This window comes from Oxyura jamaicensis, chromosome 4, assembly GCF_011077185.1.
Source record: "Oxyura jamaicensis isolate SHBP4307 breed ruddy duck chromosome 4, BPBGC_Ojam_1.0, whole genome shotgun sequence".
Classification (NCBI taxonomy): domain Eukaryota; kingdom Metazoa; phylum Chordata; class Aves; order Anseriformes; family Anatidae; genus Oxyura; species Oxyura jamaicensis.
In genome coordinates this window covers 1,608,947-1,633,014 of record NC_048896.1, presented here as the reverse complement: position 1 = coordinate 1,633,014, position 24,068 = coordinate 1,608,947, and the positions used below count along the sequence as shown (strand labels likewise).

Genomic DNA, 24,068 nt, shown 5'->3' with positions numbered 1-24,068 from the left:
AGTTAATCCCTGCCTGCCTTACTAATTGCTCCTGACGAGTGCTCGCTCACGGGGCTCCCCTCTGAACTCACCTCCATCTCCCTGACATAACCAGCAGCAGTGCAGCAACCCCGATAAGCCGGCTCACAACAATTTGTGCAGTAGGAGATGGTTCCAAGCATTTTTCCATAACTTGTTTGTTTTGTGTTACACCCTTGTTTGAGAGCTCTGGCCAGCTCTGGACATTGATTAGCGGTGTTCTTTATGCCTTTAATACACCACAGCATAACATTGCTACTTAGCTTATCGAATCACAAAATAATATTTGACTTTAAAGGAACTTATTACATCCCATCAACGCAGAAGGTTCTTTTTCACTGCTGTTACTCATCCAGTACTTTGTCTTGATTAGATTTTAATGTTCCCTAATGACTTCTCCTCATTTCCTTGAGGCCCAGTCCAGATCTTCCTACTGGAAATGGCATTTTTGCTTGTTAAGTGTCCCCTTGTTACTTGCCTTCATTTATCTGAAGTATCATTTATTCTTATTCTATGTTCTCCCTTTATTTTTAACTTTCTTGGGTTTTGTACCTACCACATACATGAAGATTCATAGGCTTACTCTTTGAGTCTCACCCATATCATAAATAGGGCCAACGGTTTTGACCTTGTTTCCTGGGATGAGGTGCATAGGAAAATCAGGAAGGCTGTATGGTGAATTTTTACCAGATTTTCCAGGAAAACAAAAGCCAAAACCATAATCATCTGCAAGAATGGATAAGGAAGTCTCCTTTTCAACCTCAGGCCAAGATACACAAAGTTTTACTTTTCTCATATTTCTTACATTTCATAAATAATCTGACCAAAAGTCTTTCGAGACCTCCAGTTTCCTCCCAGACTGTTCCAATACCTTCCTTTCCTCATACAGAGATGGGGTCAGAGATGACCCTGTCCCAAGACTTTGCTGGCCCTGTTTTATTGTTGGTGGTTTGTTTTTCAGACTGTGCTGTCTGTTTTCTGTAGAAAGCTAAATGCTGTCCAGATGGTGTGGGACCATCCAGCTCTTCACACCTGAGAAGAGATACGGAGTGTGAAGCATGTGACAACACAGAAAACCACATCCACATCCCCCAGCTTGCCACAAAAGAGGGTAGTGAGCTCATGTCTGCGGTCTTCCTATAAGAATTGTGTTCATGGGTTTGGAGCTGCACCCTATGTGCATCCTATACGCATTTATTATTGTTCCTAACGGCCACTGAGGTGCCCCTTGGAAGCACACACGGCCACAAGAGCTGCCCTGCCCTCAGCTCTCCCTTGCAGAGGGAAATGGGAGCAAGCTGTGTCACCGGGAGCCACTGGCCTGCTCCCTGCCTTGCTTCACCCCAGAAATCCGAGTGCTAATCTCAGGGCAATAAAAGGAACTCCCTCGGCATGCCCAAGGCCTTCCCTGCTGCCTGGATGGGCGCTGGGCGCTCTTCCCCTCTGGGGCAGAGCAGCACTATTTCCAGCACATATTTGATAATGTCTTTTGCATTTCAACGAGTTTCTTCAGAGTGCAAGAAGATAACATTTGCTATACATGTACAGAGAGATATCTGATGCACCACCTCTGTCTGTCTCTCAGACACATGCTTCTCGCTCCACGCTCCGTGAATTTACTTTGTTAACATTTCTGTAGTAACATGGCCAGGAACTGAGTTCTGCTTCACAGTAAATGAAACTGCACCCAAGCAATATTCACGTCCCACAGCAGCACTGCTGTGTGTTTCTGAGTGGCCCAAGGACACCTGCCTTTTGAGTCATGCTGGAAACAAAGCTTGCATCTCTTCCCAGGAAGGCGCTGCTCTTGTAGTCTCTGTGTGTGATGCTCACCCCAATTCCGTGCTCCCCCAAGCACCTGCCCTCTCTACTCTGCTGGCCTTCGTTTTGGTATGGCCAGGCATCACGGGGCTGCTACACAGCCAGCCTTGGTCCACTTGTAGCTATGTGTGTAGCCTCCAGGCTGGGAAGGAGCTGGTACCAGCAACGGGCATCCCATCACATGCCCTGCTACAGGCAAAGGGATGTGCAAAAAATCAGTCATCTCCAGGACTGGCAAGACTTGGGACACACTTGGGTGGTTCCCCTTCTGTCCCAGTCCCTTGCAGCACTGGCACCAGTGCATACTGGTCATCTGCAGACACTGATGGGCTCCCACGGGGCAGGACATCCAGAGAGCTGACGGGGAGGCTCTCATGTAGACGTGTGGATGCTGCTGCTGTTCTGGAGTGCGTTCAACGCCATTTCCCAGAAACGTGTCCTCTGCTGTCGTTGAGTGCCAGGAGGACAAACGTGTTGCTCCTCCAGACTTCCTTTGGGAATTGGTTCCTCCAAAAATACTTGTGGTGCTTCCCTTGAATATGAGTCCTACTTTATTTTTCCCTTGAAAGAAAATGAAGTTATTTTCCAGTGACTGAGGCTACAGTAGAAGAAAATATTTGCAAATATGTTTGTCAGTTTGGCAAGTTGGTAGTTGTTTCCCAAGTCTACGTTGGTTTGGGGTTGAGATTTTCTGTTTGTTTTTCCTGATATCTGGGGGTTGTTTCCCTTTGTTTACTTTTTAAAGAAAATTGTGTTTTGTTCAGCTCATAAACTGGAATAGTGAATTGTCATTGAGTAAAAAATGAAGATCCACTGCTACTGAAAAAATTCAGTTGTTAACTGAAAACATTGCTCAAGGTCTGGACACATTGCGAATGGCTGAGTTCATTAGAATGAGATTTCTGTTTCCTAACAGCAGCAAGAAATGGAAGATTTGCTCGGGTCCTGCTGGGCTTCAATTGAATTAGTCCTAAAAATGTGCCTGAAGATTTCCTATGCAAACATCAATATTTCCCCTCCAAAAATTACTCTTAAGAAGGCAGACAGCCTGCAGTGACAAAGGCTAGTCCTGTGGGATATGGAATAATAAGAAATCCTGTTTGCTGCCAACACCTGGCCCCATCTCTGGCGACCTGCTGCCCTCCTGCCAGCACGGAAAGGCGACGTCTGTCCTGGTGTGAGGAGGCGTCAGTCTGGGCAGCAGCCGGTTTCTCTAACCCCGTACCAACCACCCTCGTGGCAGGTCACGTACTGGTACAGGGAACAACGTTGTCCCAGCCTTGTCCCGTCTACTGCGTATTGACTCGCGGTGTGTCTTCTCCAAATTCTACACCTATGTGGCAAACAATAGCAGGGCATAAGCTTGTTGTGTTAGTGGGAGGTAAACACAGAACCACCAGAAAAGCCCAGAGGAATATTTGGGGTTGCAAGAGTTTAACTCACACGTGGAGGCATGGCTGGGGGAGCCTGTGCTGGGCAGTGCTCTCCGACAGCTCCACCAAAGCAGGAAACCCCGACCCACTGCAGGTGCCAGAACTAGTGCCACGATTTGTCCCCATCCCGATCATTGTACATACAACCATCACCTGAAACTACCCTGCTGCTGCCAAAGGAAGCTGAAAAAAAAAAGAGCAAAATGAATTACCAGCACTGCCTTCATTGTTTGCCAGGAATCTGCCTTCTCGGTATTAAAGATTGACATTGGTTATCTCCAGCTGGCATGGGGGAAAGTCGCTTGACAGTAAGAATAATTTATTATTCCTTTAATAAAAGATCTGAGGAGCTATTTAGAGTGTTATTCTTGCCCAAAAGAATGAAAGGAGGAAGCAATTCTGTGCTACTCCATGCAATTCCCATATTAGTAGATGTATTTTGCTTGGACAGATGACAGACATTAGTAAATTGTTTCCTAGTGAGACCACACAGATGGAAAAAATATATTTGATAGAAAAACAGTTAATTAAGAGAGCAACCTAATTGCACAGTAGTTAAACTCACTGGCAACCCTAGAAATATTTTTGGGAAACTCGGTTGTCCTACGGGAGTTACTTAGGCCTATTTAATGCCCAGATTGCTTAAACATTAAAAAAGTTGGCCATTGTCCCTCGTTGTTAAGGTTTCTTTGTGTTCCCATTTAATGTTTTTTACGTCAATAATATAATTATGGGTAGGCAGGTTTAACCTGGCAGCACACAGCATGCAGAGAGGGTAAATCCCAAGCCAGGAAATTCCTGTGTCCATAGCCACCCTCTGCCCTCGTGTGTGCCCTCACGTCTTTCCCACAAACACCTCACCCTTATTTTGGTAGACAGTCACAAACTTGAAAGACACGAGACTCGTGATGCAGAAGCATATTTGTTTGACCAGAAATTCTCAATGCTAGAAATGTTTTAAAGCTGCATGTAGGGGACTCCAGCAGTAACACTGTCCTTGTTCCCCTGTCCCCTTCTGCATGCCAGAGACCTGCCTGGCCATGCCCACCCTGCACTCTGATGCTTGCCATGAAGCTTTTGAGCATCTCCCATGTTTCTCTTCACTGGTGGTCTGCTTGGGGCTCAGAGGATCTTTCAATCCCACAGACAGTCTGTCCAAAGGATGGCCCAGTGGATGAGCTGATAAATCCCCAGGAGCTGAGCGGGGCCCACATCCAGCTCTGGGGAACCTGCCGGGGCAATGCAGACATCAGAGCGATGCAGGCAAAAACACAAATCTGAACCCTCAAGTGGCCATCTCATACCCTAATATATAAGCTGTAGGATCAGGACAACTGTGTGTCATTGGCTTTGGTTTGGATGCAGTTAGTAAAATAGCTGTAATGTATTTAAGGTTTCTAATCTGTTTCTGCATCTCACTGTTCTGCTTTATATGGGGCGGATCAGTCTGGTCCTTTGACTTAGATTTGCATCGTGCCAGATGACCCAAGAGATCTGGTAGTGCCAAGGTGACGCTTTCTGCTGCAGACCAGCTCTCCTCCCACCGCAGCTCGTGCCAGCGTGCTGTAGCAGCAGCGTTGCAGGTTCTTGCGTGAGCCCTCGCTCTTCCTTTGCTTCTTGTCTGCAGCAGTGATGCTGTAACTGAGAAAACTGATGCTGTAACTGGATGCAGCTTCAACACCTATTTTACAGCAACAGCTGTCACATCTCTTCCGCACCTGTGTGGCTATTGCACAGGTTTGGTTTGTAGAAGTCGTAACAGACCTGAATGTAATTGTAATTAAAATAGGACTAGCTTCAGTACTGTAAAAATACGCTTTGGTGAGCTTCAGACCTGAGCTGTGTCCTACAAAGCAGTTTCCTGGGTTGCACACAGGATGCTTTTCCTGCTGAGCCCTCCTGTTCAGTAGAAATACTGAGAAGATGAATGTACAATGTTCGTTTCTGGATGACAATGCTTACCACATCCTCTCTGGAGGGCCTGCTTTGGCCGGGAGCTGTGGCTGACCAGGCAGAGGCATTGTGGACAGGTTACGGGGCCTGGCTGGGTGTACACCCACTGCTGGATGTACAGAATCCGAGAATGGGCAGGGGCTGGAACACCCCAGTCCATTTCCCGGGCTGCTGTTTTGCTTTCCCTATGAAAGGAAGCAGGAAAGGCTTGATTTGATTCCCATGGAAATCCTTAATTCACAGCCAACCTTACTTGGGTTCTTTTTGTGGCAAAGACAGAGTTTGGGGCAAATAGCTTGAGACAGGCAGTACACTAACGGCACAGGAAGGCTGTGGTCGAAGTAGGGGAGGAAGGTAAGTTTGGACCACAGGTCTCATCCTGCACTATGGCTTCTCCCCTGTGCATCTGTGTCTCATCCAGCTGCCGTTCCTCCCTTCGGCTGGGCTGGCACTCCTTGCTGCTGGGCCATGCACGGGATCCCTCGGGTTACCCACAGAATTCGTCTGGGTTTACAAACACAACCCACAAAGGTGAGTTTGGCTCCGGGGGTTACTTTGTGGCCTTCCTGATGTCACCTCTCTGCAGCAGAGAGGAGACCAGAGCATCGCTCCCCGGTGCTGGTGGAACTGGGCTTTGGGCGAGCTGGGACAGCTGTAGCTGCTGTCATCGAGGGCAACAGAGAGGAAAATGGTTTTTATCTGCTCAGAGAAATTCTGGTCGTAAGATCAGAGAAAGCTGCTATCGGGTTTTCCAGGGCTTGTCACTCAGCAGATCATCAGCCTGTTGAAGCTGATAAGATGAAAGAACTGGAGAGAGTCCGGGGCATGGAGTAACATATCTGTTACACTGGGGAATTACCACAGTTTTTTCTTTTTCTTTAAGGCCACAGCAGTGGTTTTCAGAAGAAAATGGCTTTCACTGCCAGCTGAAACTGGATGGTGTTGCTGCCTGCCCTCAAACACAACCAGCATGAGCGGGAATCACTGCTGTGGCTGCCACCACGGGCTATGCAGACAGCTTTTGTCTCATCGTGATTTGCCGCTTTCCTCCTCTTGAGGAGAGGACTGGGATGTGTGAAACATTTTGCATGGGAAGGCTGGTTCTGCGTCTTGTTTCTGGGGTCCTCTTGATGTTGCCTTGGACCAAGAAACTTTAGGAAGGAAAAAAAGGAAAAATATTAGGAGAAAAAGAAAAGGCTGACTTAGGACACTGCTGCTGCAGCAGCAGTCAGTGGGGTTGTGAAGATACAGAAGGGCCGAGAGCTGGTCCCTGGCAGGGAGACACAGCAGGTGCTCGTGCTGGTTTCTGCCCTGGCATGGCCCCTTGAATTTGCTCTTTCTCAGATTCCCAATCTTTGTAGAACAAGGATAAAGCTTATATAATGATGGTCCTGTTCTAAGGAATCCTGTAGTGACTAAAAGGAAAAAAACATTGTGGGAAAACTGTGAAGGAAAACATGCACAGCATAGAAATAACACGTGAGTACAGCTAAATAAATAATGGATCAGGCCAAGACTCCAGCCAAACCCAGTGCTCGTGGTTCTTGCAGTGAAAATCTGGGATGTGGAAAATTCTGGCTTGATACTCTTTATTCTGTTCCTATAAAGGACTTTAGAGGCAAGAATGAGAAGCAGAAATCTGACTTTGAAGGCAGTGGAGGAACCTGAATGTGACAGTACAGAAATTGGTTATAAGTTTAGCACTGGGCAGGCACAAAAGGCTTCAATTTCTGCGGAAGTTCACGTCTGCGTTATTTCCCTTGGTTCTGCTGCCCTTCAGGGAGGACTGGCATGTACAAAGTGCGTGGTAAGTCCGCTTGAGTTGCATTCGTCTGAAACATGATGGTGCACATTGGGAAAGGCCCTGGAAGAAGAGCTGAAAAGGCGGCTTGATAGAAGGAAGTCCTCCAGTTCCTTTGTAACCCATATTAAGAACAAGTATCTGAACAAATGCCCTTTAATAGTGATTTCTTGTCAGTCTCAGAATATAAATTAAAAAGAAGCATAGCAGATTTATCTTGCAACACTCAGAATGCCTAAAAAAGGCAATTTTCATGATGTAGGATGATCTTTGGGGGGAAAAAGCCAGCCAGAAATCTCAGATATGTGTGGACAGTTGTCTCAGAAGTCTGAGCTCTCTCAAGGAGAGGCTGGTGTTGGGGCTAACACACAAACCTTGGCAGCTCAGAAATCGTTCCTCAGCCTGACCCCACAAAGCCAACCAATATGGTTTTGATGCAGCCACAGAGGTAAGCATGAACTACACCAGTGTCTACCTGCGGGTAGCAAGGGTTGCAAAAATCCCTTCAGTCATCGATCCTGACATCAGGGCATCCTAGTTTTGCACAAGCCGAATCTCCACTGATACCTGCTGGTGCTCCAGAGACAGCAGGTCACCCATCAGCGATGCTTTTCCTCCCCACCCCGGGAGATCGGGCAGATGAGCGCCTCAGACTGCGAGCTGAAGAGACGCTGCGGTCGCCTTGGCATGCAAGAGCGGGGCTCCGGGAATGGGTGGCTGTGGGCTGTAAATCAGCCTGACGTGAGCAGGAGATGGCCCGAATGATGTGAACGTGCTGGTAAACAGGAAGGCAACAATCCTCTGCTGTAAACGTGGGTGACTGCGGGGCAGCCCGACTGTGGGCACAGCCTTGGGCCTTCTCAGGGAATGCAGGGGGAGGGATGCAAGCAACAAGCAGAAAAGTAGTGAGAGCCTGAGGCAATGCCTTAAAGAGCCAAGATGTTGGACCACACTCTTAAAAGCAATTAAACAGCTGAAGGCATTTAGAGCAAACCAGAGGTGTTTGATACTGCCACAACTCATTGACCCCAGCAGCCAGAGGTTTGCAATGTGACTTAGAAATGCCCAGGCAAGGGAAAGAAAAGGGAAACGGGCAACACTCAGCGATAATTAACACCACTAAGAGCACTAAGAGGGAATAATTATTGGAAGTGATGTTTCAGGTTAGGACTGGAAATAATAACAAATTTAAAAAAAAAAAAAAAAAGTGGTTACTTGAGAGTAAACATTTCAGTAACTTCTTGATAGAGGTCCCAGGTGAGTTTCAGTTCTCCAGAATTTAGATAGAGACCATGAATACATATAACACGTGTCTGTGCTTAGCTGAATCTGGTGGGTGAAGTTTGCCAGCTCCAATTTTAAGGGAGAAATCTCTTTTCCCAGGGCTGCTTCTTCAGTGTACTTGAGGGAATTATCCTGGGAGAAAAATGATTCCAATAGTTTTGCTCTGACTCAGGCAGCTAGCTTTATTCTCGAGAACCAGAGCAGCATTTCTGAGAGCTGCTTTTATTGCTTTTCAGTATTCACAGTCCGCACTTGCCAAAATATTGTGCCTTGTAAACTGAAGGCAAAGTAAATCCAGGACTGAGTAAACTCTGAGATGGTGTCAGGAAACAACCCCCCAGTAAAGTTGCATCCTCAGCCCGCCTGCAGCGTGCACGGACTGTGGTTTTACTCCTGTGTCTGTACAGAGACGTCCTGCTGGCTGCTCCAGTCCTGCACCCATGTCAGAAGCAACCAGGAGCGTTACTTCTTGCAAAACTTAATTTGACAAGCATAGCAATAGAAGTGATTTGTTTCCTGTGTGTCCTTCATTGCATCAAATACAGCGAAGCATGCTAATACACTGCTCGCTGTCTCCAGTGTCATCTGTTAAAAATCATCTTCATTAGCCCATTAACTTTACTGATGTTCTTGGATGTTATTAAGGCAGCTTTTGGAGCTCTTCTTAATTTCTAATCACAAAGATTTTGTCTGTCCTTTGTCCTGACAATGATTTTTGAATGTGAACAGAACTGCAATTGATAAATACATTAATTCTGTACAACCACAGGGAAAGAATACAAAAATGCAAAAGCTGAAAGTGCATTTCAAAATATTGATGATTACAACAAATAATAATAATTTTTAAAAAAAAAAAAAAAGTAGTTTTTGGAAATACATTTCAACACTGGTTTGACAAGAAATGATTAGTCATAAATCGACACGAGCCTGTGATTAAGCATTTTAACAATGGGATTAGATCAGTATGAATGCAGTGATTAGTGGAAATATCCAGATAGTAAAAATGTTGGTGAATGAAAAATAATGTTGGTCTATACCAGCAAAGCCATGGGAGGTTTGTCACTATTTCACCTCAGGGGCAAGGTGACTTGGTATCTAATGGGCTGAGCTGAGGTCCTCCACTCCGAAAGTATGGGTAATCTGACCAAGCCAAGGAAGAGTCCTGGTGGTTTGGGCATGGTCGTGACATTTTGCTTGCATGGTCTGCAGAGGATGAGTTGAGGATGTGTGCAGAGCTTACGCTCGCTTGGAAGAAGGATGCTACTCGGTGCTCCTGTGGACAGCAGGGCGTCATGTTACAGTCAATGGGAAGCTGTCTGACAGTGCCTGTCTGGGTAGGGAGTCTGTCCGTGATGTGAAATTAATGTGTAGAAGATCCTCGATGGGCACTTTTTCAGGCTGCAGCTGTCAGTCCCAGGACCAGGCATGTAACAGCCAGGGCTTAATGTGGTTGCCTCCACTTTTTTGCTTTAGATACGCCCTGCAGCTGAAAGGCATCATTTCAAGTGTTTTTCCTTTTTCCTTTCTGTGACTCCCATTTACCATGAAGGCTTGCATCGCACCACCATCGTGTGCTTGTGCCCCGCAGAGCACTCCCAGCACACCCTCGGAGTGGTAGCAGCCCGCCACTGCTGCACCGTGTGCCTGCTCAGCACCGATGTAAGAGATCGGTAAGATTTATTCATTGTGGGTGGGCACCAAAATGCACGTTGCTTTTCAGCTAATCTACAGCAAATTTGTGTTGATGAAAACTGCGACTGCCCATTGGCAGGGGCTCATTTTACCCCATGGTAAAATTGCCTGGTTTTAAGTTGGAACAAGCGGAGAACAAGTCTTAACCAGGGACTTCGTTATGCACAGAGCTGAGCAAACAGGGAGCATCAGAAAAGGAAGTGTGATCCTCTGCAGTCCATTTAATTCCTTTTTTAGGGAGACTTTGAAATCTACAAAAATATGGCTTGCATGATAGTTCACTCAGTAAAACTTTTAAACCAAATTTTAATCCTGCAGTGTCAAGGCACAAAGAACATTGAATTGTGGCAGAAAGAGTCACATCCTTCTCTGGTGAGGGTTTGGTTTTGTTTGTTTGTTTGTTTAACTAAATAATTAAAAAAAAAAAAAAAAAAGAGCCCTGGCCTCTCAGCACATCAGATAAGAAATAAGAACACCACAAGGAGCACCGTGTTGTATAACTGAGGGGCTCAGGTCGCAGCCTGGGAAAGGCACACACCAGGAGCTCGTGGCAGGGCTGAGCAGGGCTCATTGCCAGGGGACTGAGACCCCGTCAGATGAAATCCACAAGGAGAGCATAAGGCAGACATACAGGAAGATCTGCAGCAGTGGGTAAGAACCGAATCAGAGTAAAAGCAGATCCGTGTGGTGGTGTGTGGTGCGCAGCTCATCTCTCTGACCAAGAACGTGAATTATTTTCAGCCAGTTCCATCAGTGACATCCAGGAGATGAGAAGAGGTAACTATTAAGGCCCAAACTGCTACTATTCCATAAAACTCCCCTGGGATATCTTCCATGATAAGTAATCAAATATCTGTTCTAGAAGCAGAAATACAGAAATGTTGTAGGTGGACACCAGTAGCTGCAAGACCATCTTTTATTTAACTCCTGCAATATAGGTCCCTTTATCTGAATCTCAGATCAAAACAGCCTACATAACTATGTCATCATTTTTCAGAGGTTTTTCTCTTTAATTTTTCCTTTTAAACAAGAAAAAAAGTCTGAGCACTTGAACGTTCAAAGAACGGAAATTTCTAATATCGTTTCCCCTGGTGATTTTAACAAAATTACTTTGCATATCTGTTTATCTGTGCTCATCTTTCTCACATTGGGTGTCTCAATTTCTGTTGACTTCAGTTCTCAAAATGCAATCACATATCCTCGCATTAGCTGTTAGAAGAGACAAAACGTTTGTCTATTGCTACGTTTCCATTAAATGCCATCGTATATCTTGATTTGAAGTTGATTGTTTCAGTCGTTTTCTCTTTGGGTTGGCATTAGCTCCCCTGATAGCTTCCCCGGTTGACAAACCCCTTTGCACGTTTCCATCAGCAGGCCCGGAGGTGTGTGTTTGACCATCAGCACAGCTTGCAGCCTGCTTCTCCATTCCCTTGGACCTTGAGTGGGCTTTTGAAAGGCAGATTGTTTTGGACCGGTCGATATTTTTCCTAAGAAAAGCCTCTGCTGCAAGCCAACCGAAATCGAAGCCAGGTGGCGGGGCCTAAAATGTTATTCAAATGTGAATAGATGAAGACGATTGCTGGTACTCTGCGGTAATTGACTCAACTTGTAGTGTGTCATGGGTAATTATCTGGCCATCTTCAAATACGTAACAGCAGTGCATATCAATAGAAGTACTAGATAAATACAGTTTTCATTACGTGTGGAGTGCCTCTTATCAACGTTAAGGTTTAATAATGCTCATAAATTTCCCTTTGATTTATAGTTTTCAAAATTTGCAAGCAAGGCAAGCCCAAAAATATTCTTGGTGCCAAAAATTCACATATTTTTATGATGTTTTTAACATTCCCTTTCCAAAAAGAGTAAGCCAACTTGCATATACTATTTCTGGCTTTTTGGATTACTTTCTAAAATAAGAGTAAAGCAAAATTTCCCCATGAGATATGTTTTCCAGCATACAGTTGAATTTCCCAGGGATCAGTCTGTTTTCTCACCTTTCTGAGCCAAACAATTCTGGTAGTTCATGTAATCTGAAAACTCTGCTATTGAAAAATGAACATCAGATGCTTCATGTTGCCTCAACATTGCAGGTGAGAAATAGTATAAGAAAAAAATCTCTGGCAGACCACTTTTATTCTTAAAAGTTTGTATGTTAAAATAATTTTTTTCACACACACACACACACAAAAAAGATTAAGAAGCAATAACTCTAATATCCCTACCTGAAACAAAACTAGCAAATCAAAGCACAACTTTCTGACAGTCTGAAAGTAAATGTTGATTAAATTTACCTGGGCAGACTTCCACTAACCCAGACTACAAAACCTAAACCACTGCTGACCTGCAGAGACGCTGACACCCGGCTCCACACTATGGGACAGTAAGTGCACCTTAGGTCTGCTCCATTCTGGAGGGGAAAAAAAATAAATGATAGAATATTATTTTGGGCAGATTTGTGTATAATTCAAATTTTGCATTAGTTCTGGTGAAGCCAGGAGAATTAAAATTTCGCAGCTCCTGACAAGCCAGCGGAAACACGTTCTGCTGCTTTTGATGAAACCATCATTCACAAATGAGCGCAGAATAGTTCTCGTTTCTTGAATGGTATGTCTGCTGTGTGACTTGTGGAACGATGGAGACACTGCTCAGAGAAAACTATCTCCCCCATCTACTAAAGCACTCACTCGCTGCATGTGCAAAACAGGAAGAGGAAGTAGCAATTGGCTCTGTTGGGACAGCTTCTCTTGAAAGCATGGCTATTTTATTTATTACAGGTTGACATGTTGGAACCATTAAAAAAAAAAATGACACAAAACCCAACAAACAATCAGAAAGGAAAGCCTCTTTTTCAAACGTGCCATCCAAGAGTCTTTGTGACTCCTTTAACTTCCCACCTTGTCGAGGTGGTTAACCACACGAAGGGCTTGGGGCACTACCTGTGAGATGCCGTCACCTGCCATCAAAGGCAGCGAGACTCGGAGGCGTTTGGCACAGACAAAGCCTTCTGGTTTGCATTTTGAATGGAAACCATGTGAACCCTGTCGTCTTCGATGAAGCAGAAATAGCCTTCTTCCCTGGCTTCCCCTCCTGCCATTCCTCCGAGCGGCCAGTCATCCCCATCCCTGCCTCCTCCTGCGAAGAGCTTTGCGTGTGCGAAGCAGCAACACAATTCTCCAAATATTTGGGCTAACAATGATGGGATTCTCTGAATGCTGTCCTTGCGGCTATTGCTGGCTGTGATTTATTTTATTTGTCTCGGGGAAGCCCATGAGGATCTTGGAGCAAGTGCATTATTCCATAAAAATGTTATCTAGAGGTAGTGCTGAAGTCATCCTATTGTCTTGGCCAGCTTTGCCAATTCTCAGCCCTCTTTCTATGAATGGGTGGTTTAAAAAGTCTATATTTGCAATAGGATACTATCAACAGCTTCACAATCTGAGTCACATCCTATAGGGTCTAACCACGGTAAGACATGGTCCCCAGGAGAAATAAGTCCAAAGCGGAGTGGAGCTTACTGCCGGCTCTGTGCAAGATTCAAAGAGAAGTCACTGCTTTTGGGAAGTCCCGGGAGAGGAAAGAAGCCACTAAGAAGATTTCTGCTTTATCACAAAATAGTGTCTCTCTGATTTCTCCTTCTTAAATAGCCAGTGTGAAAGCAGTTTCCAAAGCTGAAGAGCTTTTCAAGCAGGCTGCAAAGTATTTATGATGTGACACTTAGGTCAATAAAGAATAACTTCTTTACCGAAAGGGTTGTTAGACACTGGAACGGGCTGCCCAGGGAAGTGGTGGAGTCACCATCCGTGGAGGTCTTTAAAAGACGTTTAGATGCAGAGCTTAGGGATATGGTTTAGTGGGGACTGTTAGTGTTAGGTCAGAGGTTGGACTTGATGATCTTGAGGTCTCTTCCAACCTAGAAATTCTGTGATTCTGTGATTCTGTGTGATTCAATCAAGGGCTGAGCATCTTCACTGCGATGCTGGGAAGGAGCCTGGTGCCAGCCCAGGGCTGGGAGCATTCGGGGTCCAGGAGGAGGGGACGAGGCAGGTATAGTCCATGCTAAGTGCTGGCTCACCTTGACCCCGAGGTGTGACCGGGCTTCTCCCCTATCCGGATATTCACAGGACAGATGCACAAAGCCCGTACCCCTCAGCCGCACCTGATCCCACAGCCCTGTGAAGATGGATTGTGTAAATGTCTGTTGTTGTTAATTAATAGTCATCGTTATATCAGTAAAAATCTTTCCCACAGGCATAATTGTCATATCTAGGCAAGTCCTTTGGGTGAAATACTGACAGAGCTGATTCCCCCGATGCAGCCGCCACTTGCACAGAGATCTGCTGACTCTAGAGGAAACGCGAGCACTTAGCATCACCAAGGCTGCTGGGAACACCTGCCACATCACTCGGCTCTCCGAAATGCTCCAAGGCCAGAATTCATATCGTCACTTAGCTGGATCAAATGTCCATCGACTGTGAAGGAGAGCAAAGAAATCACCTTATGCCACGTTAGCAGTGAAATGACAGGTTACAGCTACCCTTGTTCATCCTGACTCCTGCAGTGCCGCCCTCCTTCCTTGCTGACCCTCTCCCAAAATGCCCTACAACCCTCTTCCCTCCTCTCTGTCTCCAGCGTTCCAGTTCTTGAAAGGAAGGGACAAAAAAAGAAAAGGAGAGCAAAGAGAAAAAAAAAAAAAAAAAAAAGAAAAAAAAAAACTGAGTAGTAAAAAGCAGAAGGAATAGCAAAAAGAAGTAGCAAGAAAAGCAGAAGGAATGGCAGAGCGGAGTAATACCAAAATATGCACCACAACCAGACCAAGCTACAGAAGTGGCCTCACAGCAGGAGACGGCAGGCAATGGGTCACCTCGCCTTGGAGGCTCTGGGACCTCCGTCCTCGGACGTGTCCAGGACCAGGTGGGACACAGCCCTGAGCAAGCTGGCCTGACATGGCTGGAGCAGAAAGTTGGGCTGGAGACCTCCCAGGATCCCCTCCAACCTGAATTATCTCCTGGTCCCGTGGTTTGGCTGCTTCTAATGCTGCCAAGTGGCTCTTGCAGGACGGGCAGGCTTTCAGTGCCCGAGGAAGGCAGGGAAGGCTCTGGGGGAGGCAGCTGCAAGGTGAGCCTCCTGCTCATCCCCTCGGTGTGGTGCGGACGAGGAGTGCCTTCCCGCGGTGTCCTGGCCTGTCCTGGGCGTGCCCAGCCAGAGGTGCCAAGGAGCCACAACAAACATGCAAATCTCTGATTCAACAGCAGGAAATCCTTCTGGGACATGTCAGGGTGGAAGAGATACAAGCAGAAGAATGGGAAGGAGACGTGGCATCGCAGCTGGGGGAAGTGGGCACAGCTGCAGGGCTTGGTGCCGCACAGTGTCCCGGCAGGGACGGGCCTCGAATTCCAGCGCCAGGTGGACGAGGGCTTTGCCTTTGCCATCAGCCCATCTGCAAGCTTCTGCTTCTGGGACCTGAAGTACAACAGCAAAGAACAGAGAATACGAGCATGGTGAATAGCAGCGTGCAGTGAGTGTCGTGGCACTTAAACACAAGTACAAAACCGAAACTCGCCGTAGCAGCCTGCAGCTCGCAAGAGGCAAGGAGCTGGCAGAAAGCTGGGAGCAGTGCTGGCAATGAGCTTCAGCGTGGGAACAGCAGGGGCTGGCGCTGACCCACGCGTGGGGACAGCGGGGGGTGCAAGTCCCTGCTCAGCCCCTGCTCATCTTCCTCCCCATCCTCCCCATCCCATTATGCTGTGCCCAAATGCCACCCATGCCAGGCTCTCAGCAAGCCCTACAGCAGGAATATTTCCTTCCCACACCGAGCATGGCTAAATTAGTGTGGGAAGCCCTTTGAGCAGGAAAGGGCAGGAGCCGTCCTGGGGACCCCAGAGAGGGGACACACAGGCAGGGAGGGGTTCCCCTTGTGTGACCCCAAAGAGGTGCCACAGGATCAGGAGGACCTGGAGGGATGCGATTTCTGAGAGCAGGGGGCAGCTTTTGTGGGACTGCTTGGTCTATGTCAGTTTTTTTACGCCTGTGGCTTTTGAAGTGAATCCTTAATTCCGGGGAAGTAATTTACCGAATGTTTCCCACGAGAAGCTGCAGCTCCCTGCTAAACCGGTGACATTAATACCAGCGGACCTTTGGGATCGCGAGGAAGAAAACCACCCTCCCGGTCCCAGATGGGTTTCGGAGCCCTTCTTGGGCCCGGGGGAGGTGGGGGGCGGCGGGGAGCGGGGCCGGCTCCTCCCCGGGGCGGGGGGGCCGGGGCCGGGCTCGCCCCGCTTGAAGGGCGGCCGCTGGGCAGGGCAGGGCGGCGCGGAGCCGAGCGGAGCCGGGCAGCGGTGAGCGGGGCTGGGGGGCTCCGCCGGGCCAGGGGCTCCGGGGGGCTGCCTGCACCGGAGCTAAACCGGGGAGGGGGAGCAAGGGCCGGTGGGGTGGGATGCGGGCGGCAGGGGGCGGGGGGCTGCTGTGGGAGGTGCCCCCCGTGCGGGGCTGGGGTCGTTTTTTTGGGGGGGGGGGGTCGCTCGTTGGGTTGCTGCAGCCCCTCGGCTCTGTGCATGCCCGATAGCAGCGGGGGTGTGTGTAAGTACAAAAGTGGTGAAAGGGTATTTGGCTTCTCCGCGTGATGCTGACCCGAAGGCTCAGCCGGGGGTGCTGCTTGGATTTCGGTGTACTTCTGGGTGGGGAGCTGTCCTCTAGCTGTCCACAGCGGTGTTGTAATCATTAATTTTAAGTCTGGTTCTGAAGACATTCAAATTGTGTTCAGGAATGCGATCCGCAGCAGGGCTCAGCTGGCCTCGCATGGCTGCTCGCTTTCTGCAGATGCCTTTAACAGCTTCTGCGAGACGAGTTCAGTCCCCGGAGGAAGTAAAAGTTCATAAAGCTACTCGGCACCACCGAAGAAGTGATCACAAATGTGGCACGGAAATTATATAAGACAGAGCAGATGATGGCTTGGATCTCCTGATTATCTCTCAGACAGCAGGGCTGTGCCGGCAGCCCCAGGGGCAGCTGCTGCCAGCCCAAACTTTTGCAGGTATCAGCACCGGTGCTGTCCCGGCAGGCAGGGGGGACCTGACCCTAAAGGTGTTGTGGGGAGACCCAGGTCCCTCTATGCCCGGACCCCCCAGTGCTCTTCTGCATTTCTTAGCAGGGCTCTCCCCCTTCTCTGAGCTTTCTGTGACACTTGCAGGGATGGGAAACGGCTCAGCTTATCCATTGGGTTGTCCACACAGCCTGCTTTGTCCCAGTTTCTGCTCATTCTTCATAATAATCTTAACTGCATGGAGATGCTGTCATATGAAAAACCTGTAAAGTGCAAAAGAGATCATCCCAGCCTCTTAATCTCAAATATCTTGAATAGTTTTCTATGTCTGAGAAAGAACTGATATGTGATGCCTCAGTAAGCGCAGAGATTTTATCTATAAGGGTTTTCATGAGCTAATTGAGGCTAATGTGTTCCTGCAGTGCACAGCACAGCAGGGTTTTGCTCGGTGGGTCTGCCTGCTGGGCATTAAAGCAGGGTAAGGGTAGTGGCAGTAAGAGCTTGAATACCTGTCCAGATGATCCTGGCAGATGAAAACATGCAACAGGGATCGTGCAGCTTTTTTTCAGGGAATAAAGTACCTGCCACTTCCAAGCAATTGGTTAAAATTACACAAATGTTACCACAAACTTAATTTCAGCCCTATCTTGGAGATTTTAAAAAATGATTGGAGTGATGCTCTTGTCATAACCTGAGCCTCAAGCCTCCCAGGCGAGGGAGGATGGCAGAGGTCTGGGCTGAGCTCTGAGTCCTGCCACCGCCACACTGGGCTGTGAGAGCCCGGGAGGAGAGGCTGCAGACTCGGGTTAACAGGTCCTTTGCAATGAGCACTGCCAGATAAACTGCGTTTATGTAATCTAAGGTGAACTGTGAATGATGAGGTGTAATGATCTGTGACTTCTGAGGGAGCTGCACTGAGCCTTGGCTGCCTCTCCTGCCCAAAGACCTTTGTGCAGCTGCATGGTCTCTTGCTTGTGCCCGCATAAGCATCCACGAACAGACCAAGGGGAAGAAGTGTGCTCTCTTGTGCCAGATTTTGCCTCCGCTCCCATCTCTGTAAGCTCACTGGCATCTTTTGAGCTTTAATGTGTTTTGCATGTTGCAGATAATCAGAGGATTGTTTTAAGAGCATCATCTCCCAAATAGCTGAAACCTGGCTGAAAGCTGAAAGCCTCGAGCACCCCGGAGTGGTTCTGAATTCCCAGTGTATCCCAGGGAGAGGGGGAGAGGCTGAGGGCATCCATCTGCACTAATGCTGCCTGGCTATTTTCAAGGATGAAAACATGTACCGCTGAAAATCGGTTTTGAGTACAGGCATAGTGTGGGTTCTCGTAAGCGATCTTGTCCCGGCTGCCATCTTCATCACTGGTTTTCTTCAAGTCACAGTATTTTGGTCGGCAGGTGTCTCGCAGTGCTCATCACTGGGGTTTTAGATGTCTCCAGCTGAAAGTGAGGTTGTGTGTCTGAGACAGCAGAAATTGAAAAGGAATGGGAAAATGATGCAGGGGTAAAACACCTCTTGCTCCCTCTTGCTGTACTTTCAGACACCCCAAGTTAAGAGCATTCTGTCTCACTGCGCCCAAGTGAATATCTAAAGGAAATGGTAAAATTTCCACAAAAGAATGGCCGATGCCATTCGAAAACAGAGCCCTGGCCATAGGGTCAGCTGTGCTGGGGAGCCCCACTCCTGCTAACGGCTGTTGGAGCAAGGTACAAAAGCAAACCCAGGATGAAACCCAAGAGTACTGATGTCTGCAGACCAAGCAGGCTGTCCTGCCTTCGGAAGCAAGGAGCCTTGTCACAGGCCCCTGCTCTGCGCACCAGTGAGCCCTGGCATGTCCTGGCTGCCACTGATCCTCTGTGTTCATCAGTTATAACAGGCGATGTCTCTCCCAGAGCCAATAACTACACTTACTTATTACCGTAGCAAGTTTTAAAAATAGTGCTACCTGTGAGCAGAGGAGAGCAATGCAGAATTTGGGAGCTGACAAGCATCTCTTACCAGAGAGCGCCGTGGCCACCTTTGTTGCCCTTTCTGCTCTTTTTCCGCTGCTTTAGTTTGCAGGCAGCTGGAACCTCCAGGTATTTTGGTGGAAGGAGGATGCAGCCAGTACTGAGGACGTATGAAAATGTGACCCTCACCTTTATGCCACCAGCTGTAGATGCCAGCTGTGGAGCAGCAGTTGTGCTGGATCATTATAATTATGTGTAACTAAATGTGTGACGTTGGTCTGTGCAGAGCCACATCCATTCCTAGCTGTTCTGTCCTTTAAGAGAGAGATGATAGGTTTTTTTCTCCTGTTCTATAATGATATTTTATTTTTGTGTGCTGCTCTAACATAACTGACTCCAGCTGTAATTCAACCAACTCTAATACAATGATAAGTAACTGATTCTTTTCATCTGTAGGCCTGAAATTCATCTCCAGCCAACCAGTGCCTCCCCCCGAAAAGATGACCGCCCTCTTCGACAACTTGTCGTGCCATCACTCCATTGACGACTTCCGAAACCGCGTGTACTCCACGTTGTACTCCATGATCAGCATCATGGGCTTCGTCGGCAACGGCGTGGTGCTGTACGTCCTCATAAGGACGTACCGGCAGAAGACAGCCTTCCAGGTGTACATGCTCAACCTCGCCGTGTCCGACTTCCTCTGCGTGTGCACCCTGCCCCTGCGCGTGGTCTACTACGTCCACAAGGGGAACTGGTTCTTCAGTGACTTCCTCTGCAGGGTCAGTTCCTACGCCTTGTACGTCAACCTGTACTGCAGCATTTTCTTCATGACTGCCATGAGCTTCTTCCGCTGCATAGCCATCGTTTTTCCAGTCCAGAACATCAACTTGGTCACGGAGAAAAAGGCAAAATTTGTGTGCGTCGGCATCTGGATTTTTGTTACCCTGACAAGCGCTCCTTTTCTGCAAAATGGGACGTACCAGCATGGCAACAAGACCAAGTGCTTCGAACCCCCAGAAGACTCTCAGAAGACAAAGCTGGTTGTGATCCTGGATTTTATTGCCCTGTTTTTGGGTTTCATTTTTCCCTTTATTGTCATAACCATCTGCTACACCATGATCATAAGGACCCTAATGAAAAATTCCTTGAAGAAGAACCAGGCCAACCGCAGGAAGGCCATCTGGATGATCATCATCGTGACAGCCACCTTCCTGGTCAGCTTCACCCCGTACCACATCCTGCGGACCGTGCACCTCCACGTGCTGCGGCTGAAGAGCGCCAGCTGCGAGGACACCGTGTACCTCCAGAAGTCGGTGGTGGTGACGCTCCCCTTGGCCGCCTCCAACTGCTGCTTCGACCCACTCCTCTACTTCTTCTCGGGGGGCAACTTTCGGAAGAGGCTGACCACGTTCAGGAAGGCTTCTTCCTCCAGCATCACACAAGCGTTCAGGAAAAAGTTCTCCATAAAAGAGAAGGATGACGAACCCTTCGGGGAAAGCCAAAGGGAAAATGGGAACGCCTCCGTGGCCACTTCGTAGAAGGGCGACACCTTCGGGTAAGGTCTCAGATGGGCAATGGTGATCTCAAAACTGTTCCAGCAGACACGAGCAAGGCCCACAGGCCTTCTTCACAATTACATTTGTAGTAATAACGGTGGACAGTCTCTGATTTATGCTGTTCGGCTGCAGTGCGGTGGAGCTGACGGCCCCTTCGCCGCTGCTTGGGCACGCGCAGCCACCTCACATGGAGGAGGCACCGGCCAGCAGCAGCAAACTGTTGATCCGCTGATAAGTTCATGTAAACACGCTCTTCAAAGCCCATATCGTGTTTGGGAATTCGCTTCGTTTCACAAGTCTGCAGAGAGCGCTAATTCTCTGAGTCAGTGGGAAATGTAAACACATTTGCTGGACGCCGCACACGGGAGCTGCTGACACATGAGGAGGGCAGAGTTTTCGTTGAATCTTAAAACAGACGCTAAATTATTTACACAGCAGAGGTCAAGATAATTCCTGCCCTGCTCCCAGCTGCCCCAGCTTTGGACTTCGGGTTTCGAAGCGAAGTACATTTGTGAGGCTTGCAGGATGGGTGCCTGGGTCTGTGAGCCCAGCAGGCCCACCCGCACAAGTAGCAACCTGGGCATGCTCTGGTTTGCAGCAGATCTGCAAGGGGGTCGAGCAGCGGGGCGTGCGGCCAAGCTCCTCGGCAGGATTGGCTGTAATGTTAAGCTTGGACACATCTCCTGTGTCTCGGCTGTGCCTCGCTGCTGCTGAGCAGGGGCTGTTTCTGCAAAGCAAGGGTGGCTCCAGTGAAGGCAGCCAAGGCAGCACGTTTCAGTGTCCCTGCACCTCGTTTGGCTCAGTCTGGTGGGGAGCATACTCTGAATCCCTAGGAAAATGTTCGTTGTGGGAGCAGCCTTAAAATTATGTAGCCTAACACGCCTTTGAAATTTATCTCACTGGGACTGGTCCTGTAAGTGATGGCTGCGGGATGCAGGTTATCACTCCAATTCTTCAGGAGTTTTACCTAAAAACAGCCTATTACTATTTTGTTTTATATTTTTTGCCTTTCAGAAGTATTGACTAGGTTAAAAAAATGAGAGAAATCACATTTTAAAATAGCCAAATGTGACTGAAAGGTGGTCCTATTCGGGAGTGCGCATCTTGCTGACACCTTGCAGAAGAGATGCAAGCCAAGGCACTTGGAAGGATCTGAGGAGACGTGGACATGACGAGCCTGAGTGCCGGGTGTCAGTCAGCAGCCCAGAGGAGGCTTGACACGGTGCCAGTTTGAGTACGGCGCGATGAAAAACCAGATAGGACTCGGTTTCATTTGTAAAGAGAAACTTCCAAATCCTGTCCATAAGGAAACATTCCTGTGGTTTTCCAGTAAATCCACTGTTAATGAAGCAGTTCTACCTTTCTTTTAGTGGAGCAAAGTTCAGCCCAGGATGCGTGATACATGAGGACAGAAATAGCGCCTTAACCCTTCCAGAGTTCTGTAGCTGGAAAACATGGCTCATAACAAATAGGAAATAAGTTTTGGTGTTGTGGCATTTGTGAAGCTACTTGATGTCTTAAATAAAGCAAATTGTTGAAATACTGTAAAATAAGAGTGAGCAGAAGGGTTTGGATGGGGAAGGGGGGGTCTGCTTGACAGAGATTTCCATTACACCTACAGAGAGGAGTAAGTGTTTGCTCTGCACACTGCAGTCATGTCCCTGGGTCCGCAAAAGGCATTTGAAAAAGAAAATTCACCCACAGAGCAATTTGTGGATGGGAGGTTTCAACAAGACCAGAAACATATTCAGAAAATGTTGAAGATCTATACAAAACATGGAACTGTTCGCGTGGAGGAGCCACAGCTCCCCCGAGCCCCACCGGCGGGCACAGCTCCCGGTGCGCTGATGGAACCACAGACTGCGGGGGCAGACCCGCCTCGGCAGACGCTGCTGTTTTATGGGCAGCACCGAGCACGACAGCTGGGTCCCAAACCACTGAAGGCACTGTGCAACTGTGAACAGAAATCACCGTGATAAACTGAGTTTCAGAATATGTAGAAATAAGATGTACCTTCGCCAATTTTAAAATATTGTGTACAGTAAAGCTATATATATATATATGTTGCAAAGCATTTTTATTATGCCAGAGGTCTTTTTGTTGTTGTTTTTATTTTTTTATGAGACAATGGGCATGGCCAGAGAAATGACTGTTTTTTTTTGTATAATAGGAAAGACTGTATTTTAAAGAGGACTGCTGAAAATTAAGTGGAAACATTGCAAGTTAAACTTGAAGAACTTCTGTTTTCCGTGTCTTGTTTTAAACCCTCTGCATGCAAAGCCTTCACTACAGAAGGTTTCTATCTGTTCACAGCACTGGAGAGCAATATTCCCACAATAATCATTTGCAATGATGTAATAAAACCGTAGCAGCACAGAAGCTGGTGGAGCAGTGCCTGGAGCCTGCTGAGAAGCTGGGGGCTCGTGGCCCCAGCCGTCAGGGCGCGGGAACCGCTGGAGGGAAGAGATGGTGTAGCTGGGAGCCTGGCACGTTTCTCTCGCTGGTTCCTGTGCAGAAAAGCCTGCTGAGAAGGAAGCTTTTGATTTAGCATTTCCCAACATATGTGCAGGCTCTGCCAGCTTGTCCCATTAAAGGGGGAGCCTTGCTGACAGCACCCAGAAAGTGTGCTTTGCTCTGGGAGAGATGCGCGGCCGCCGTCCTCTGCTGCCCATGGCACAGGCACCAGAGGTGGAACTGGGAAGAGTGGCTGGAGCTGAGCCATCCCAGTCCGGCGTCCAGGTCAGAAATGCCTGTGAAGGGAAAGTGCGGTGGTGAGCTTCTTGCTTGAAACTGGACTTTTTTTCTGTTGCATATGCTGCAATTCGTGGTGCAATAGTGTCACCTAGTGCTTCGTCATCCCTGGAGCTACTGCCTGTTGCCTCATGCGGTTTCTCTTTGGCTCTGACACACAAGCCAGCTCCTCACCTGTAAGGCTGCCTCTGTTCCTGTTTTCCTCAGGTGTTAACCATGTTCAGTTCCCCCATTCCCACCCATTCCACATTTTATTGAATATTCCTGGGGTTTTCCTTCTCCACTCCGTCCTGTTTTTCCTTAGCTTCCTGGAGGGATGCAGGCCAGGGCAGGCTCGGGGTTGGACGTTGCCTGCGGGAGGAGAAATAACTGCCTTTAGCGCAGAGATGGGAGCATTTTGCAACCATGCAGTGTGGAGCCACATGGTGCCAAGTCCCTTCATGGCCACCGGTCCCCGTGGTGTGGGCACTCCAACCTTGGCATTTGGCAGTTAATTGCCCTTGCCTACCTCTTAGCAAAGGGAACAGTCCAGCCTTGCCCTGGTGCACTGACCTTTCCGTGGCTGATCTGGCAAACAGCAGTAATCCCCGAGCTAACACAAGGCTCAGCAGGTGCATCAGGCGCCTGTGTTGGTACACGTCATGCTGTACCATTTCTGTTTGCTCCACAACGGAAAAAGAACTGGAGAATCGTACAGACTCCCGGCCAGCTGCCTTGTCATTTCTGGTTGCGACTTGCTGGGGACACGTTGCCAGCCCCAAGCACTC

The 24,068-nt window shown here is 48.2% G+C and overlaps 1 protein-coding gene across 1 annotated transcript; it reads left to right on the top strand.

Moving 5' to 3' along the window:
- Window positions 1-16,285: 16,285 nt before the first annotated feature.
- On the top strand, window positions 16,286-22,238 carry CYSLTR1 (cysteinyl leukotriene receptor 1). The gene is made up of 2 exons (XM_035323969.1): window positions 16,286-16,337; window positions 19,451-22,238. Exon 2 carries the CDS (start codon window positions 19,495-19,497, stop codon window positions 20,530-20,532), a length of 1,038 nt encoding a protein of 345 aa, XP_035179860.1. The 5' UTR covers window positions 16,286-16,337; window positions 19,451-19,494; the 3' UTR covers window positions 20,533-22,238.
- The last annotated feature ends 1,830 nt before the right edge of the window (window positions 22,239-24,068 follow it).

Coding starts and splice junctions, on each gene's coding strand:
- CYSLTR1 (XM_035323969.1), top strand. CDS start 19,495: ATGACCGCCCTCTTCGACAACTTGTCGTGCCATCACTCCATTGACGAC.